Source organism: Amphiprion ocellaris, chromosome 10, assembly GCF_022539595.1.
Source record: "Amphiprion ocellaris isolate individual 3 ecotype Okinawa chromosome 10, ASM2253959v1, whole genome shotgun sequence".
Taxonomy (NCBI): domain Eukaryota; kingdom Metazoa; phylum Chordata; class Actinopteri; family Pomacentridae; genus Amphiprion; species Amphiprion ocellaris.
In genome coordinates, this window is record NC_072775.1 from 28423964 (window position 1) to 28443112 (window position 19149).

At 42.2% G+C, this 19149-nt stretch overlaps 1 protein-coding gene across 1 annotated transcript in view; it reads right to left on the reverse strand.

The window, feature by feature from the left end:
• The window catches only part of LOC111577504 (contactin-associated protein-like 2), a 90032-nt gene that overhangs the window by 58983 nt on the left and 11900 nt on the right, over positions 1-19149 (reverse strand). The window contains exons 4-7 of the mRNA XM_055014851.1: positions 14054-14201; positions 9522-9725; positions 9193-9377; positions 8387-8530 (exon numbers count right to left, since the gene is read on the reverse strand). Coding sequence (XP_054870826.1) covers positions 8387-8530; positions 9193-9377; positions 9522-9725; positions 14054-14201 — 681 coding nt within the window. The remainder of the gene's footprint in view (positions 1-8386; positions 8531-9192; positions 9378-9521; positions 9726-14053; positions 14202-19149) is intronic.

Genomic DNA, 19149 nt, shown 5'->3' on the forward strand with positions numbered 1-19149 from the left:
GCAGAGCCAGAGCAGAGACAGGTGTTCGGTGTTCATTCATCTCTCCATATATTCAGACGCCACACGCTACTCGGAACCGGACCAAGGAACATCAACAGTTAGTGCTACGCACGCTTCTGTTTGAGCTGTTCGTTTCTCCGGTGCCACCAAGGAATCCTGCTTCTCTTTGTTCAGACTATCCGCTGTTCGTGCCATCTGGACCTATCTACCTACCTACCTTCTCCATCGTCCTGGAATTCTCTGTCTTCACAGTTCTGGATGTCCTTGACAAAGAGGTTGGCCCAAATCCTCTGTACCTCCGCCACAGATGCCAAACGAGACACCTGCTGTTTCTGTCCTCTGGGGAAAAAGCCACCGTTCCCTAGAGATGCCTGCCGCGCCAACACAGCAGAGCTCTCAGAGAGTACCAGCTGCTCCAGGACTGTTGAGGAAGTGTCAAGATTCTGGTCATCCAGCGAGGCCCGTCAGCTAAGTCCCTAGACCCAAGCAGTACAAGACTTCTAATTTTGTATTGTATTTTTTTAGTCTGTGTTTAGAGCCTTGATAGTCTGTTAGTTGTTACAGTTTGTCAGCACTTGTAGATTCAGCTTAGTGAAAAGTCCATTCTAGCTTTGGGTTTCTGACTAAATGGGATTACTGCAGGCTGGGTTCTGTTTTATTACTTTATGCGTTGTATTCTCACCTTGGTGATACCATGTGTGGGTTTGCGATATTCTAGATTTTGTTACTTCGCGTAGTTCACCTCCTGTTCACCAGGGGGTTTCTCGAGTTAGTCCACTAGAAGTGGTTTTGTTGACTTCTGGTTCGCCAGTCACTCCCAGGTTGGGAATCGTAGTCCTGTAAATTTATGATTCTTTGTAATAAATACTTTTTGTGAATCTTCCTTATTTGCAATCTTATTTCCTGCACTTGAGCCTCTGCACGCACCGCAACATGGGCTTTGTATCAGGAAAAGATGGGAGAGGGTTAAGCAGTGTGGAGGATGTGATGGGAGTGTGGAAGTGAGGCAGGGTGGATGAGGTATGGGAAGGGAGTGAGAATGGTGAGGAAAGGGGTGAGGGAGAGTGGAGGAGGTGATGGGGGATGAGTTAGTGTGGTAGGTGAAGATGGGAGGAGGTGGTGAGGCAAAGGGGAGGAGGTGATGGGAGGGAGGCGGTGGTGCAGAGTGGAAGAGGTGATTCGAAGGTGAGGCAGTTTAAGAGAAAATGGGAAGGAAGGGGTGAGGCAGAGTGAAGAAGGTAAGGGAAATGGGTGAGGCAGAGTGGAGGAAGTGATGGGGAGGGGTGAGTTAGTGTGGGACGCGAGGATGAGGGGGAGGTGGTGAGACAGAGGGGAGGAGGTTATGGAGGGAGGGGGTAAGGGAGAGTGGGCAAGGTGATGGGAGGGAAGAGGTGAGGCACAGTGGAAGAACTGATAGGAGGGAGGGAATGAGGCAGGTACAGAGTAGAGGAGGTGGTGAAAGAAAGGAGATGAGGTAGGGTGAAAGGGGAAGAGGGTAAAAAAAGTGTGGATAATGTGACTGAAAGGAGAGGGTGAGGTAGTGGAAGGAGGTAATGGTGGAGAAGGTGGTGAGGCAATGTGGAGGAGGTGATGGGAGAAGGGAGTGAGAGTGAAGTGGTGCTTCGGAGGTGGTGGGGAGAGGAAGTGAGGTAGCATGGAGAAGGTGATGGAAGAGTAGCTGCAATGAAGGAGGTGGGGAAGGGAGTAGGTCAAGCAGGGCAGAGACTGGCCGCTGTGCCAAACCAGTTGATGAACTGGTTGGCTGTGTCCACATCCTATCTGACTTGTTCTTCTTGTAGCCTGTGATGGTCTTCATTTCCCCCCACATAGCTCTGGTGTTGTTATCCTCCAGCTTCCACTTCAGCTTGATCTCCTGGCCTGCTTTAGACTAGCCTTTAGCTCACTCATGTTGTGTCCTCTTTCTGACTGAGGATTGGGTTGACATTGCTGGTGATCCAAAGTGAAAGCAGCATACGCTCCTTACAAGAATTGCAGTGTCCCGGCAAAAACTTGTTGTTGCAGTCAACCACTGTCTCCATGTCACTGTCTGTATTGTTTCCAGTTTCATTTGAAATTTCATACATTCCAATCTGTGCACTCAAAGCAGTCCTTTAGAGACTCCCCGGCCTCTATGGTTCACCTCCTGAATGAGGAGGATGCCTCAGAACATAGGGTTTGTAATGTGGCTGAAGAAAGACCAGACTCACATCAAACGACTAATATGAGACAAGAGATCAACATTTCAGCTTTTATTTTCCGGGATATGATACACAACTTAGAAGATAGCACCTTTTGTTTGAACCCACCCATTTTTCATGTGAGCAAAAGTAGCGGAACATGTGACTGACAGTTGTGTTTTGTTGTCCTATTGCATTGATTTTCAAACAATAAACAGCGCTCAATGTCTACGTTCAGTTTCAGATTTGAAGTTTGACTGTGCAGACTGCATCTGTAGTTAGATGTGTAACCAACTTGAAAACCACAGACCCGTCTATGAGTAAAAAACAAGCAATTGTGAAGGTGAGAGAAGATGGAAAATCGATCAGAGCAATTGCACAAACATTGGCGATAGCCAGTACAACCATTTGGAATAGACTGATGATGTTCATTTTGTTGTCCTATTCTATCAGATTAGCGTTTCTTTTTCTCCAACAGATTAATAATTGTGAGGAAGATGGCACAGAGCAGTCAAAACATGTCAAGGTCAAAACTCACCCCTACTAATTTGTTGCAAAAAAAAAGAAACGGGAATCTGAACCATTTGGCATGTCCTGAAGAAGAAAGAAATCACTGGTGTACTAAATAACAGATGCTGGACAGGTAGAACAAGGAAAACAGCAGAACAGAAACATTGTGAGAGCTGTAAAGAAAGACCCTAAAACAACATCAGCAACAACCTCCAGAGGGCAGGAGTGAAGGTATCACAATCTACCATCGGAGTACCCCAAGAAAACCCACGCATGCACAGGAAGAACATGGAAACTCCACACAGCAAGATCACGGGAAGGCAAGAACATGAACCGGGATCTTCTAGCTGCAAGGCGAAAGTGCTAACCACCACGCCACTGTGCAGCCCGAGACAAAGATTATCCTTCACCAAAGTGTTGAAAAGGCTTAAGTTTGTAGACAAAGGATCAGCTCATGATCACAAACACACAAGCTCATCTGTGAAACACAGAAGAGGTAATATCATGGCTTGGGCTTGCAAGCTTCTTCTGGGATGGGCTCATTAATCTTCATTGATGATATAACACATGATGGCAGCAGCAAAATGAACTCAGAAGTCTACAGAAACATTTTCTCTGTCAATTTAAAGAAAGGTGCAACCAAACTGATTGGAAGATCCTTCATTGTGCAGCAAGACAATGACCCAAAACACACTGCCAAAGCAACAAATGAGTTCATCAGGGGCAAGAAGGTGAAGGTTTTAGACTGGCCAAGTTAATCTCCAAACTTAAACCCTACAGAGCTGCATTTTACATGCTAAAGGGAAGACTGAAGGGAGGAACCCCCCCAAAACAAACAACAACTTAAAGAGTCTGCGGTGAAAGCCTGCAAAATCATCACAATAGAATGCAAAAGCTTGGGGATGTCAGTGGGTCACAGGCTCGATGCAGTTATTGCAGGCAAAGGATTTGTAACTAAAAATGAAGTCTTATTCACTTTAATCTGTTTTAAGTCTGTTACAATTCTTCTGCACACCTAAAAATTTGGTAGTCTGTTACAAATAATGCTATCTTCTAAGTTGTGTATCAGATTCAGATGTAAATACCTGGAAATAATGGCTGAAATGTTGATCTCTTGTCTCATATCCATCTTTTGATGTCAAAATCAAATGTTTTCGGTCTACAGCAGGGGTGGGCAATTAATTTTCATACGGGGCCACGTGAGAAACTCTGACGGTTGTTAAGGGCTGGACCAGTACACTTAAAAGCTCTGCTCAATATATATCTCAATAAAAACAGTAAATGAAACAATACAATGATATAATGAAAATGTGGAACACAGAACACAACTATTTAATGAAAGATTTTGTTTTTTCATTCAAACTATGATTGCTGCCTATTGAGTTGTAGATACTTACTATCATAAAGACATACTTAAAATGTGAAACTGATTTTCCAAGTGCTTTAATTACTTTTCAGCAGTCACTGATTTTACAAAGTAAGTAACCATCACTCAGAACTTATTCTACAACAATATGACCGTCAGCTGGCAAAGATTTGAAACTTGCCTTATCATGTCAGTTTTTGTTCATCCTGAACACTATGAGGTGTTGTCAGTTTTTCTAAATCCACATTGAGATGACTGTGAAGCATAAAGAAAGACAATAGCTACCCACTACACTTAGAGCAATGTTCAATATATCTCAATAAAAACAGTAAATTACACAATACAATGATGTACAATGCCCAGCTCTTGAATCTCTGCTCTCAGATCCCAAACTCGTTTCAGCATCTTGCCCAGGCTGATCCATCTGACAGCTGTCTGGTAACCAAGGTCACCATGTTCACTATCATCTCCTCCAAAAAGACAACAAACTGTCTGTAATTCAATGCTCTCGCCCTGATGAAGTTAACTACTTTAGCTACAACATCAGTCACGTGGTTGATTTTTAGCACTGACTTACGCAGCACCTCCTGATGTATAATACAATGCAAAAATATCAGTTTCTGTTCTGGGTTTATTTCAGTCAATTTATCTTGCATCCGTTTCAAAAGTCCAACATTTTTCCCTGTCAAATGTGGACAGCCATCAGTTGTAACACCAACCAAATTCTCCCATTTTAGTCCCAGCTTGTTCATGCGTGTATTTACCTCAGTGAACCGTCGTGGTTCCTTTCATTGGCTGCACAGCTGCCAGCTCCTCCGTCATCTCAAAGGTTTTTTGTTAGTCCACGTACAAAGATGAGTAACTGGGCTGTGTCACGGACATCAAAGCTCTCGTCCAGAGCCAAGGAGAAAACGTCAAAATCGTCCACTTTGTTGTGCAGCTGAAGCTCCAGATTCTCGGCGATGCTCTCCGCCCGCCTCGTTACGGTTCGCCTCCAAAGGGCCACATTAACGAACGCTTCTTTCTTCTCCGGGCATATAAACGCTGCAGAGTCCACCAGGCTTTCTTTTATAAACTCTCCATCAGAGAATGGCTTACTGTTTTTGGTGATTTTGTAGGATATTAGAAAACTCGTCTTGACTGCTGCATCCCTTGATATGAGCTTTGGTAAAACAAAGTCATTGCTGCTTTAGCAGTTTAGCTAGCAAACCTTCAGATATCCTCCCTGCTCTGCATCAGTCAAATGTTTGTACTTCTCCACATGTTTGGTCTCGTAATGTCGAATCAGATTATAATCCTTGAGCACCGCGATCTGTTCGTCACAAACTAGCCCACAGCTTTATCTCTGACTTCAGTGAAGAAAAACTTGGAAGTCCATGCTTTGTTAAAAACTCTGCATTCGGAATTAATCTTTCTTTTGTTGCCGTTAGCTGACATCTTCCCAGGCTGAAGCTGACAAACAAACCAATCAGCGCATAAACCTTATGCTAAGTACGGAAAGCATGAAGCGTGAAAAAACATTAACTTAGCAGACCTTTCAAAGTAAAAGCAGTGCAGGCGTATTGCTTGCATGTATTGCGATGATATATATTTGCATTGACTTTCAATATTTTCCAGTGACCTCATACGGGCCAGTCAGGGTCATCCGGCGGGCCGGATGTGGCCCACGGGCCGTAGGATGCCCAGGTCTGGTCTACAGTATGTATACATATAAATTTAGAAAAAAAAAAGTTAGGGTAAAAGATCATCTTTTTTTGCATACCAAGTAAAGCTTTGACATTGTTTTGAGAAGCTAAGACACAGTTAAAATTCAGACTGGCATTTAAGCAATTGGAAGAAGATTCTGTGGTCAGATGAGTCCAATTTCCAGCTTTATCCTTCTCCTGCTAATGTGAGGGTACGCAGAAGGCCAGGCGAACCATGATCTCCAGAATGTACAGTACCTACTGTCAAGCATGGTGGAGGCAGTAAAAAAAAGACAGAATATATCCCCTTTGTGCCCCACAAGTCGTGTCCTTTTCCACAGTGTAAGCCCAACTATGACACCAACTCCTATACTACAAGTGAGACACTCTTCATAATAGCCACCCCTTGCTTTGATGACTGCTTTGCACTCCTCTTGGCCTCCTCTCAATGAGCTTCATGAGGTAGTCACCTGAAATGGGTTTCACTTCACAGGTGTGCCTTGTCCAGGTTCATTTGTGGAATTTTTTGCCTTCTTAATGTGATTGGAACCATCAGTTGTGTTGTGCAGAAGTCTGGTTGGTACACAGTTGACAGTCCTATTTGACACCTGTTAGAATTCATATTATGGCAAGAACCAATCAGCTAAGTAAAGAAAAATGACAGTCCATCATTACTTTAAGAACTGAAGGTCAGTTAGTCCGAAAAATTGCAAAAACTTTGAACGTATCCCCAAGTACAGTTGCAGAAACCATCAAGCACTATGACGAAAGTGGCTCACATGAGGACCGCCTCAGGAAAGGAAGACCAAGAGTCACCTCCGCTGCTGTGGATAAGTTCATCCGAGTCACCAGGCTCAGAAATCGTGAATTAACAGCCCTTCAGATTAGAGCCCAGATAAATGCCACACAGAGTTCTAGTAGCAGACACATCTCTACATCTACTGTTTAGAGGAGACTCTGCGAATCAGGCCTTTAAGGTCATACAGCTGCTAAAAAACCACTACTAAGGAAAAGGAACAAGCAGAAGAGATTTGTTTGGGTCAAGGAACACAAGGAATGGACATGAGACCAGTGGAAATCTGTGCTTTGGTCTGATGAGTCCAAATTTGAGATCTTTGTTTCCACCTGCCGTATCTTTGTGCAACGCAGAAAAGGTGAGCAGATGGTCTCTACATGCATTGTGTCCACCGTGAAGCTGGAGGAGGAGGTGTGATGTTGTTAGGGTGCTTTGCTGGTAATGCTGTTGGGGATTTATTCAGAATTGAAGGCACAGTGAACCAGAATGGCTACCACAGCGTCCTGCAGCGACATGCCATCACATCTGGTTTGCGTTTAGTTGGACCATCATTTATTTTTCAACAGGACAATGGCCCCAATCGCATCTCCAGGCTGTGTAAGGGCTATTTGTCCAAGAAGAAGAGTGACAGAATGCTGCATTAGATGACCTGGCCTCCATAGTCAAAGGACCTAAACCCAATCCAGATGGTTTGGGATAAGATGAACCGCAGAGTGAAGGCAAAAGGGCCAACAAGTGCTCGACATCTCTGGGAACTCTTTCAAGACTGTTGGAAAACCATTTCAGGTGACCACTTGAAGCTCAGTGAGAGAATGCCAATAGTGTGCAAAGCAGTAATCAAAGCAAAGGGTGACTATTTTGAAGAATCTAAAATATAAAACATGTTTTGACTTATTTCACACTTTTTTGTTTACTACATAATTCCATATGTGTTCATTCACAGTTTTGGTGCCTTCAGTGAGAATCTGCAATGTGAATAGTCATGAAAATAAAGAAAACCATTAAATGAGAAGGTGTGTCCAAACTTTTGACTGGTAGTGTATGTATATGTAAATATGCACGGGGAGCAGTGGGTGAGAGTGCACTGAAGCACAAAAGGCGCCATTAAAACACAGTAACACACAGCCAGTCCTTGGTAATTGATTTTAAATTGCTCCTAAAGTTTCCACTCTCTCTGAATGTATTTCAATTTCTACAAAGCTCTGACCCGTGCACATATGATCAAAGCAAATTGTACTGCCACATTCAATGCACAACAAACTAGCACAAAGGAGTTTCTTATTTTTGTGGTAACACTGCCATTAGACACAAAAGTAACCCATTGGGTGTTCTATTCTTCAGATACTGAAAGTGCATAAAGACTATTGTGTTCCCTACTACAGTCAACAGCAGAATATTTGGTGTGCTTTGTGTGTGACTGAGACAGGTTAGTAGAAGCAGACCTTGACTCCTGTTTCCCAGGACTGATGCACATATTAGGGTTTTTCAATACTTGCTCCCACCTGACCCATTATGTGAGTAAACCTGCAAAAAATATGTCTTAATGAATTATCCAAACCCAACAGGCAAGCCCTGTTGTTGCTTAAATCATGACTGACATTTCTAATTCTTCAATTCCATTTTACTAAGTTTTCCGCCTTCCCTTCTTACATCAATTGTCATTTTACAACTGTCGTAAAGTTAGATTATATGTGTCTGCTCCACTCACAGGTTATACCAAACATGGATAGTAAAAACTGTATTGTAGTCATGACTGCCCAAAAATATATTGTCATAACTGTGGCTTACACAAACCTGTCAGGTGTCTCTGTTAAACACAGACAACATTCAAGAGAGAAGAAATTTGTCTTACAAAGGTAGTGGTGTCCACCTTCTTTCTGCGGACCAGGCTGGTGATGTTGTCTCCATTGTATGTGATTCCCTCCATGCAGCCCACAAAGTTCTCTTTGCCTCCTAAACTTGGTTTGGCAGATACAGGCAGTCCTCCAAAGCTGATCTGAGGACACATAACGAAACATGGAATGACACTAACCTCTCTCTCATTCCTTTCGTACAACTGTGACCAACACACGCTTAGACACAATCACTCCCTTAGCCATTACTGCCTATATAATAGGTACTAAAAAGTTCCCTTAAAAGTGAGCAGCAAATTGGGATTTTAACACCATCAACACACAACATTTTTAGTTAACATGGAACACTGCATTGTGGGATTGTTAGCAGCACTGGGCATGGACTCTGCTTCCTGTGTTCACATTCAGAATGCACTTTGATCCATTCATTACACTATATCCTGTCGTGGGAGTGAGGGGTTTGGGCTGGGGGGATGCTTGTGGGGTGACGCCAAGAGGAAGCCCCTGTCCGTGGGCTCTTCAACTCCTACGTTCTCATGCATCTCAAAAAGAACCATGGAAAAAGACTGGGACCATGGTTGGCACTTTGATGCCTATGTCACCAGGCCATATTTTTGACACATATACAATGGTTGTAACATTGCAAAGAGTATGAAATGATGGACAACAGTCTCATTAGTAGGTTTCCATTATCAGCATGTGCTAAAAACAGCAATGCATCGCCCCAACATTTGAACTGAGAACAAAGTCCTGCAATTGAGGGATGAGGCTAAGATGACGAAAATGCCTCACACCCACCCTTTACCTCATAGTCCAGGTCAAGGTTGTCAAACTCTCCATTAGTCCTGAACTGCTGAGTGTGGTGGTCCAGAGTGAAATTGACATTCCTCCGGTAGCGCTCTATGACAACTGAGTGCCAGTGGTCATCATCCAGCAAGCTACCGCTGGTCACAGACGTGTGACCCTGAATAGAACCGTACTGGTTACTGCCTGGAGAGAAGCAAACAAATTACAGAAACATGGCAGGGTGTAAGTGTCTATCAGGTAATTTGTGACAGCAGTAGTTAATACAATCTTGATATTTTCAATAGAAGTGTTCTCTTGACAACAACAAATAGTATAGAACCTAAGTACCTAAGTTGATGCTGAGCTGTAGTTTTGCCCTGTGAAGCTCCAGGGAAATGTAGTCTCCCTGCTGTCCCTCTCCATGGAGCAGCACCCCTTCTCCAGCCGTGGTTCTAAACTTCAGAGAGATGACATCCTTGATAATCTTCATCTTTTTACTTCTGAAGCGATAAGAGATGACGCCATGGCCGTCAAAACTAATCACATCTGCCCCTAGTTGATAAAAAAAGAAGAAAAAAAATAAATTATATATTCTCTCAAGTTTGGGATCAAAAACTCTCATATTTGTTATACTGTGTCGAGAATATGCAATTGTTCCTCACTTCAGTCTTAAATTATGTGAGTCTGGGGTGCAAATAAGTACTTGGGACCTCACCACTCAGTTAGAGCTGAAGAAGTCTCTTGGATGAGAAACATCTTCATTAAACAAAAAAAGAAGGTATTTCATACATTGTTAACAGCTGTAAAAAAAAATGCATGAAATATGCCTATTTATGTGTGGGTCCTGTGCAATACATGAAACCTCCAAACTGAATCAGACAGATATTGTAAATAGCTACCCAAAACGCAACACCTAAGATTATCCATTATGGTACAAACAAAAACCACAGAGGGCTCTGGTGCAGTTACATGTTTTTTTTAATGGGAGGCAAACCTGTCTGACCTGCCAACTTTACAAAGGACAAGTCTTATGACAAAGTATGTAAATACATATTGAAAGGAAAACACATTGATCCAAATACATCCAGACTCCCATTTTTTTCCTTAAATTCTTGAAATATCAGTTGCAGGCCAATTATGTGACTATCTGCATGGACATGATTTGTTTAAAGAGTCTCAGTCAGGATTTAGAATGCATGTTGGGTGTGTGTGTGTGTGTGTGTGTGTGTGTGTGTGTGTGTGTGTGTGTGTGTGTGTGTGTGTGTGTGTGTGTGTGTGTGTGTGTGTGTGTGTGTGTGTGTGTGTGTGTGTGTGTGTGTGTGTGTGTGTGTGTGTGTGTGTGTGTGTGTGTGTGTGTGTCGGGGTGGGGGGGTTGACTTTTCACACTGGCAAAGTTTTTTAAGAGAATGTTACAGAGACTGTTCGGTACTGAGGATCAGTACTAGCCAATAAAATCCAGGAGACAATTTAAAATCCTGCTTCTCACATTCAAAGCCCCTTAATGACCAAGCTGTTTCTGAAAGACGTTATTGTACCATATTATCCTGACAAAGCACTTCACTTCCAAACTGCAGGTTTACTTGTGGTTCCTAAAGTTTCCAGAAGTAGAATGGGAGACAGAACTTTCAGCTATCACGCTCTCTGTGTTGGCATCAGCTCCCAGTTTGGGTTCGGGAGGCAGAGACTCCCTCTATTTTTGAGATTAGGTTTAAAATTTTCTCCTTTGATAAAGCTTCCAGTTAGGCTCAAGATTACCTCAACCATCCCTTAGGTATGCTGCAATAGGTTTAAACAACTAGGAGACATCCCATTATGCTGAGCCCCCAGTTTCTCTCGTCCATACAGTTATATACCACCATTGCATGTTATTAATTTCTTGTCTTCTCCCTCTAGATTCAGTTTGTTCTCTGTGCAGGTATCTGCAGTCAGTAGATGTAACGATCTTCAAAGTGTTCTGTTACATATTGTCTCTCTGTTCTTAATCTGCTTTCATGCTGTCCCAAGCCCAATCCTGAATTGAAAATGAAGTGGAATTTTAGCACAAGAAACATGTCATATTATGTAAGAGTGTAGTTCAATGATGTGTTCTTAATGATGTTTGGACAACAGCAGATGACATGCAATGTTTGTTATCCACAAAACACAGTTTGGTGGTAGTTTGATTGCTAAAAAACTACATTTTAGTCTCATCAGATCAAAACCTTTTCCAGTTGATGTCGGAGTATCACATCCCTTCTTGTGAACTCCAGATGAGATTTAATATGAGTGTTTCAACAGTGACTTTCTCTTGCTACTCCTCCATAAAGCTTTGACTGGTGAAGAACATGGCCAGCAGTTGTCTTTTCCTTCTTAACTGCTGAAGCTTTTCGATAGTGGTGGCAAGAACAGTATGTTTTAGGTACAATTAGGCATGTAGCATATTCCTTCCATTTTCCAAGGATGGATTTCACTATAGTCTGAGAGATTCAGTGACTTGAAAATTTTCTTGTATCCATTCCCTGACGTATGCTTTTCAAGAACCTTTTCACATAGTTGCTTGGGGTATGAGATGCTTTTTTTCTTTATGGTATAAATATAGCCAGAAGTACTGATTCACCAGTGACAGATAATTGTGTGACTTACAGCACTTATTGGCTATACTCGTGTTAAGTAAGGTGACTCACTTCAAAAGAGGTGAATACTTATGCTGTCACTAATATTACAATTTATATTTAGGGTCTTGAGCACCAAAAGTGCAAGGAACCTCTTGGAATTTGAATTGACATTGCTCTGTAGAAATCTGTTTTCCCTTTGACACATGAAAGTCTTTTTGTGTAAATCCTATTCAAAAAACACAAATTAAAATGACCATAATTTAATTTTGAAAGGCAACTTTCAAAGGGGGTGAGCACTTTAAATAGCACTGTAATAAACTACTAAAGTACTATGCACTAATGAGATATATATCCCTCCAGAAAGTTCTTGGTCTACTCCATGGTCCCCTCCCAGACAGATGTGCTCAGAAAACATTCAAATTAAGTCTCTCAGGAGGCACCTGAATCAGATGTCTGAACTACCTCAACTGGCTTGTTTTGAAACTTGCACCTGCAATCTCATTCTTTTAGTCACTACCCAGTGCTCGTGACCACAGTTGAGATTGGAACACAGATGAACTGGTAAATCAAGAGTTTTGTCTTCTGGCTCAGCTCCCTCCTCACCATGATGGTCTGCTACTGCCAATGCTGCACCAAGCCGCCTGTCCCATCTCACGCTCCATTATTCCGTGACTCATGAACAAGATCCTGAGACACTTTAACTCCTTTGTTTGGGGAATCAACTCTCCTCCAACCCCGAGAGATCAATCCACCGGTTTCTGGCAGAGAACTATGGTTTCGGACTTGGAGATGCTGACTTGCATTCCAGCAGCTTCATACTCAGCTGCAAACCACTCCAGTACATGCTGATGGTTATGGTCTAATGAAGCCAACAGTACCACGTCATCTGCAAAAAGCCAAGACACAGTCCTGAGGTCCCCAAGCTGGACACCCTCCTCACCCTGACTGCACCTTGAGACCATGAACGCCACAAACAGGATCGGAGATAAGGGGCAGCCCTGATGGAGTCCAGCACCCACCAGAAAGGTGTTTAACTTTGTGCCCAGAATATAAACACATCTATAACTTAGGTTGTATAGGAACTGAACAGCTCGTAACAATGAGCCTTGCACTCCATAATCCTGCAGTACTCCCGACAGGGCTCCTCGAGGGACATGACAGTAAACCATTTCCAAATCCACAAAACATATGTTGATTTGCTGGTCAAACTCCAATGACCCCCCTTCGCCGTTTTGCAAGGTTAAAGAGCTGGTCCACCGTTCCACAGCCAGAATCCACATTGCTCCTCCTGAAACCGAGTTCCAACAATCGGTCTGCCACTCCACAAGCACACTATGTGATTCCAATACGACACTGAAGAGACCCGTCAGCCAAGATAGCAAAACAATGTCCAGAGCCTTTAGCATTTTGGAGTGAATTTCATCCACACCTGGCACTTTCTCAAGTTGCTTGACTACCTCAGCAACCTCTACCACAAATGTTCACATGCGCATGCATGTGCGCACACACACACACACACACACACACACACACACACACACACACACACACACACACACACACACACACACACACAAATTATGTTGACATGCTTTTATCATCTTCTGAAGTATATTTATTATGCACGCTACAATTAAATGTCATCCACAGCAAGTTGGGCTCGCTCTGTGGCTCCACTAAAGAGATAAGCAAACAAGCTAAGAGTTTTACAGCAGGCTGTCATCTGTTCAAAAATGACAACTTAAAACATAGTTTGTTTCTCACACTTTGACAGATTAACAATAACTGTGCTGTGGAAACTGAAGACATCAGAACTATTTTTTACATTAAACAAATACAACTTGAGTGACCTTCAATACGCATCCTGTGAACATTGTTCATTTTGCTAGAAATGAGGTCTTTATGACTCCTCCAGTTTAATCGGTAATGTGAAAACCACAGGTCCTATAAGCACGGTCCTTCAACTAGGATCCTGAAAGTGCACCCTCAGGGGCTGCAGACGCATCCTAATCAATAATAATTCTTCTTCTAAATTCTTGTTGTGGAACATTTGTACACAGGGAGATGAGCACTGTGATTAAAATGGATAATCTGCTGAATAAAAATAGCAGGGCTGCCATACAGCACAATCCAAATCCTTAAAACTTTCCGTTTCATTTTCATTTTTAGTGTGAGAAGTTGCTGCCAGGAACTTGCACAGAACCTACTGGGGCGAAGAAATCTTTAACATACAGATAGTTGAAGGAAGGAGGTGGGGTTCCCCCTCCTTCGTCCGCTGGTACTCACAATATGAGCAGCCATAGAATTCAAGACGTACTCCAACGCGTCCTTCCCTGCTCCAGTCCAGTGGGATGAAACGGATGTAGCGGGCCAGGATGGCATGCTGCAGCTCATGGCGAACTATACCCTCACTGTTTATGTTACCCTCAAACGTCTGGAAGACAAGAACACAAATGCCATATTTGTATATTGGTCCACAGCAAAATGTCCTCCTCTGTCTGTTTATTTTCTTCTATACATTTTTTGGCATGCTGCTATTGTTCCATGCTTGAGCCAAGAGCATTCAAATGCTGTTTTTATTTGATTAACTTGTTATGCTATTTACTTTTATTTCACAGATAAATTCACAAGCAAAACAGTGACAAGCCAGTCATTTGTGGTCATCATGTGCCCTCTAAAGCTGACATTAAATATTAATTACAAGCAAAGACTGTCAATATTTTTTGGTCTTTGTGTGCCCTCTATTGGTATGTCAGTTTCATTGCAAGAAAGTCTTTTTATTTATTTATTTATTTATTTATTTATTTATTTATTTATTTATTTATTTTGGGGGGGGGGGCGACATAACAAAACATGAGGAAATGTTATGGCAGCTGTCGCTCGTGTGGTAACACAGTTTGTCTGCTAATTGCAGGTTCCTAGGTTTCACCCCAGCTGCTGTGGCTGTTATAAACCCATCCTCCACATAGTCACTCTGCATTTGCTAAAAATGCTTAGTTTTTAGAAGTATTTTTCCTCCAAAGTGGAGGGTTTTACTGCTTTTTGGAGATTTCATTAGTGTGTCAAGTGACCAGAGTGTTGAGCAGTCCTTTTTAGACACCAGAAAAAAGAACTTCTAATCTGCTCCCAGTCACACAAAGATTCATCGTCATTTAACCACGCAATAGAGATCAGACATCAGAAATTAGCCACAAGGATCTTCTTTTTTTCCACTTACATCTAACTCAATTGACTTCATGTATTTTAGATTTTAACTTTAATTAATAGGTAATGTACCATTGAGTTCTTATTTCACTGCAAAACACAGTGTTGGCTGACTTTCTGCTCAGTTTCCAGATTTGAAAATTAGTATTATGTTTGGGGTGTGAAAAGAGGCTAACGTTCAGCTACTCCTTTCGCAATTAAAAATACCAAATTCACAGCTAAAATGTTTTGCATTTTTTTCTTAAAAAATGTGAGGATGTACTCATTTACTGTCAGGGCCCCCACCCTGGTCCCTCCATCAGCGCCCGCCTGATCTCCCTTATTCTCCCTCTCTCCCTCCTTCCCTCTGTTTTCCTCTCTCTCCATTCCGTTCTCTCTTCCTCTCTCTGTCCTCTCACATGATTCTTGCTGCACTGCTCTCCACAGCAGCAAAACATCATTAATCAGTCTCATCTACAGAACTCTGGGCAGCTGCGGCACAGCACACCTGTGATCCATCAACTACCATAAAAGCTGGTCTCACGCTCCACACCCTGCCAGATAGTAAACTCTGCTATTGCAGTCAGTACTTGTCTAGCTCTGAAAATTCCTGCTGTGTGTTAAAAAGACCTTATTAACCTGTTCTCTCAGGTCACAGGTGTTCTAGCAGGACAATACCCCAAAACATACCTCAAATAGCACCAAGAAATGGTTGGAGACAAAGTGCTCTGAGAGCCCTGGAGCAGTTTGCAAAAGAAGAGTGGTCCAAACTTCCACTTGAGAGGTGTAAGAACCTTGTTGATGGTTATAGGAAACGATTGGTTTCAGTTAATTCTTCCAAAGGGTGTGCAACCAAATATTGAGTTGAAGGTGCCAAAAATTTTGTCCAGCCCATTTTTTGAGTTTTGTGTAAAATTATGTCAATTTTGGCTTTTTTTCTGCTTTTTTGTGTTTTTCCAATGCACATGAAGGAAATAAACACGTGTATACCAAAAAAATTTGTAATTGCAACAATTTCTGGGAGAAATGGTGTATTTTCTGAAAAAATTCCAGGGGTGCCAATATTTTCGGCCATGACTATACATACAGGAACAGCTGTTTGCACTGAGTCGCAGCTGGATACTCCGAGCAGTAAGATCGGACATTCCCAAGGAAATAAGGACAAGAAAAAGGGGATGCAGAGCTGGAGGAAGGAAAGGAAATGACAGTATACACCATGCTTATTGTCTGTTATTATGGGAATTGGAAGATCTCTCCCAAACAAGATAGGGGAGACAATAGCGCTAACCAGGCTACAGAGGGAGTACCAGAGTCTTGGCTGAATAAACTCACTCAGCCTGGACGATTTTCAGCTTATGCAAGAGGACAGAGCAAAGGAGAGTGGTAAGAAGAAGGGACGGAGAGTAGATGTTTGTCAATGATAGATAGTGCCACACTGGATACATTAGTGTTAAAGAGCAGCACTGCACTATAGATATCAAACTTTTAGCCATTAGCATTCAGCCGTACTACCTACTGAGGGAGTTCTCACATGGCACTGTGGTAACTGTGACCAGAAATGGGCAAACGACCTAATTCTGTTTTTCAACAGATTCGACTCAGGCCTCCCCCACCACCCATGCTGCACCACGGAGGGGTGGAGGAAGCAGGAGTGGACATACACCTGGCTCCATGGACCACTGACTACCTCACCAACAGTATGTGAGGTTTTACGGCTGTGTCTGATGAGGAGGTCTGCTCCACAAGGGATGGTGGTCTCTCCATTTCCCTTCACCCTATACACATCGGCTGGACTTCACACAACACTTTAAACTGTCACCTCCAGAAGTTCTCCAATGATACTTATCTGTATCCAGCTGCTGCAACGTGAATTTTTCCGGTGAGGTATCAAGATAGTTTCTCTTATTTTATCTCAATCTGGATCGACTTTTAAAATGTCAAGCAATTTTATTCCAATTTAGCTTGTAAACAGCCTGTTGCTGTGTCTCAAGTTCCCTTACACTGAGACACTGCCCTTGTGTGATTTTTGATGTACATTTTCAGCTTTCACAGAGGGCGTGTTTCCTTTTCTTGACAGTTTGAACACTTCAATTGTTAATTGTTTAGCTCTGAAATCCTAAACCTCTAAAGCTCTTAAACCCTTTATTCATAGAAGGACCATTATGTGGTAGTTGACAAAATTAACATAGAAACTTTTAGTATTTTTCTAAAAACTGTTAATATATAAACTTAGTTTGAACTCCTTCATGCAGATTATGTCATGTCCTCCTCCACATCCGCTTAGCTGGCATCTTCCATTCTCCCTCCTTCTATTTTTCACTTCCTTTGGGCATGAGAGAGTGTGAGGATACCAGCGCCTGGGAGTGGCTCCCCTGCTGCCAGTCACCTCCACGTTCCATAAAACTCTGACTCAATTCACCATTCAACACTAGACCATTGAACAGACTACAGTCAGTCAGCTCTGGCCAAGTAATTCTGCTCAGTTTTGTCTTTTGCTCTCGTTTAACCTTCCCTCCGCCTAGTACTCTGCTTGGACCTTGTTTCTCACACTGCTCTCCCTCAAGTCAGCTGCCTGCTAAGTAGAGTAGCTTGTTCACGTGTCTTGTTAATTAATTCTTGTTACTTGGGTTCAGTCCCTTTTCATGGTGGTGTGACTCTGCTTGCTCTAACTTCATTTTTTGTGTAGTTTATGGATTATGCTCTACTGCGTCATCAGCTCCTGGTTCGTACTAGCAATTCTGTCTGTAGCTTTCCCCTAACTGGCCCTAGCGTTGTGGTAAGTAGCCCCATCGCTATTCCAGAGAGATTAAGATACAAGGTCTGCATTGTTTTTTGAGTAGTTTTCCACCATTAATAATTTTGGGATTTAGTCTTGTATTTGTCCAATAGTTTTTCCCACGGTTCTAGCATTTCCAGGTTACTTCTTCAGTCTTAAATTTATGGTTTGTTGCTTTGATAGTTCACTCCCAAGGTCGCTAGTGTACCTTGGGAAATCTTTGCCTCCTTTGTTCTTAGTCTGTTTGTAGCCCTCTCTTTAGTTTTCCCAATTAGTTATCTCTTCAGTCCCTTTTCTTTCTCAGTTCATAGTTCCTACTGTCATCTTATGCCTTTGTACAGACAGCTTTTCAGTCCCATTTATAGTACAACTCTGTGGCATGGTCGTATTCCAATTTTTACAATCAGTGTGTATTGTGCTGGGCAAAACAATCAATTCCACCAGTAATGACTTCTCCCTGCTATGCTGGTCATGTTTTCCACCTCCTTTGCTTTAATTACACCTCCTAGCTACTCTTTGTAACCTTGTTAATATAAGGTTAACATTTTTAAGAATTAAAAGATTCCAAAGATTAGGCCTTTTTAAATCTTCACTTTAAGCAATGGCAGTTGGCTAATGGGCCCAAAGACCCTGAAAAAGACTGGAAATTACTAAAACATGGTGGATACTTTTGGTGTGTGTGAGCAACTGTCAGGAATGAATCAGGCATCTTTAAATGAAGTATGTAGCTGTCTTTTGTGAATACATTCTGACAGTCATGGTAGCTTACTATTTTTTCTCAAATGCACTTTCGACATAGGCTCAGAGCAACGCTATGTGTGCTCATGTAAATATGCAGATATACAGCATATAGCTTAGAGCAGTACTTTGTTTATAGTTCTTTCCCTGCATTGGCTAGGGCATTAAAGCTGAATACGCTAAACCTTTTAGCTGACCTGCTTTTTTCCCCCTTCATTCCTAATAAACACTTTGACTGAATAACATGTAGGGCTAAAAGACTTTGTGCTATAAATGTCTTATAAAGCATTTTTGTGTGACCGCTCCAGTCGCTTAGAAATATATAAGGTGGTGATCCTTGTAATCTAGAAGTTGTAGTCTTCCTGCTCCCTGTGAACTAGGTCACAGAATAATCTTCAGTTCTCCTTTCCAACAATGACGTCCACAACTATCTTTTAAAATGTTTCAGAAAGAAAATGTACATCCTCAAGCTCATCGTTCTGAATGTTGTGCATTGACAGAATGTCATGTTTGACTGACAGACAATCTATATTACAATTGCAAGATGGGCTTCATGATCAAAAAGTACCTCCAATCCTGGGTCCCCCACAACCAGCTAAGTGATTTCAACCTAAGCGACTGACAAATTTACTGTTTAACCTTATAAAGTAGCCTAGGGTGGCAAAATAAAAAAAACAAAACTTTT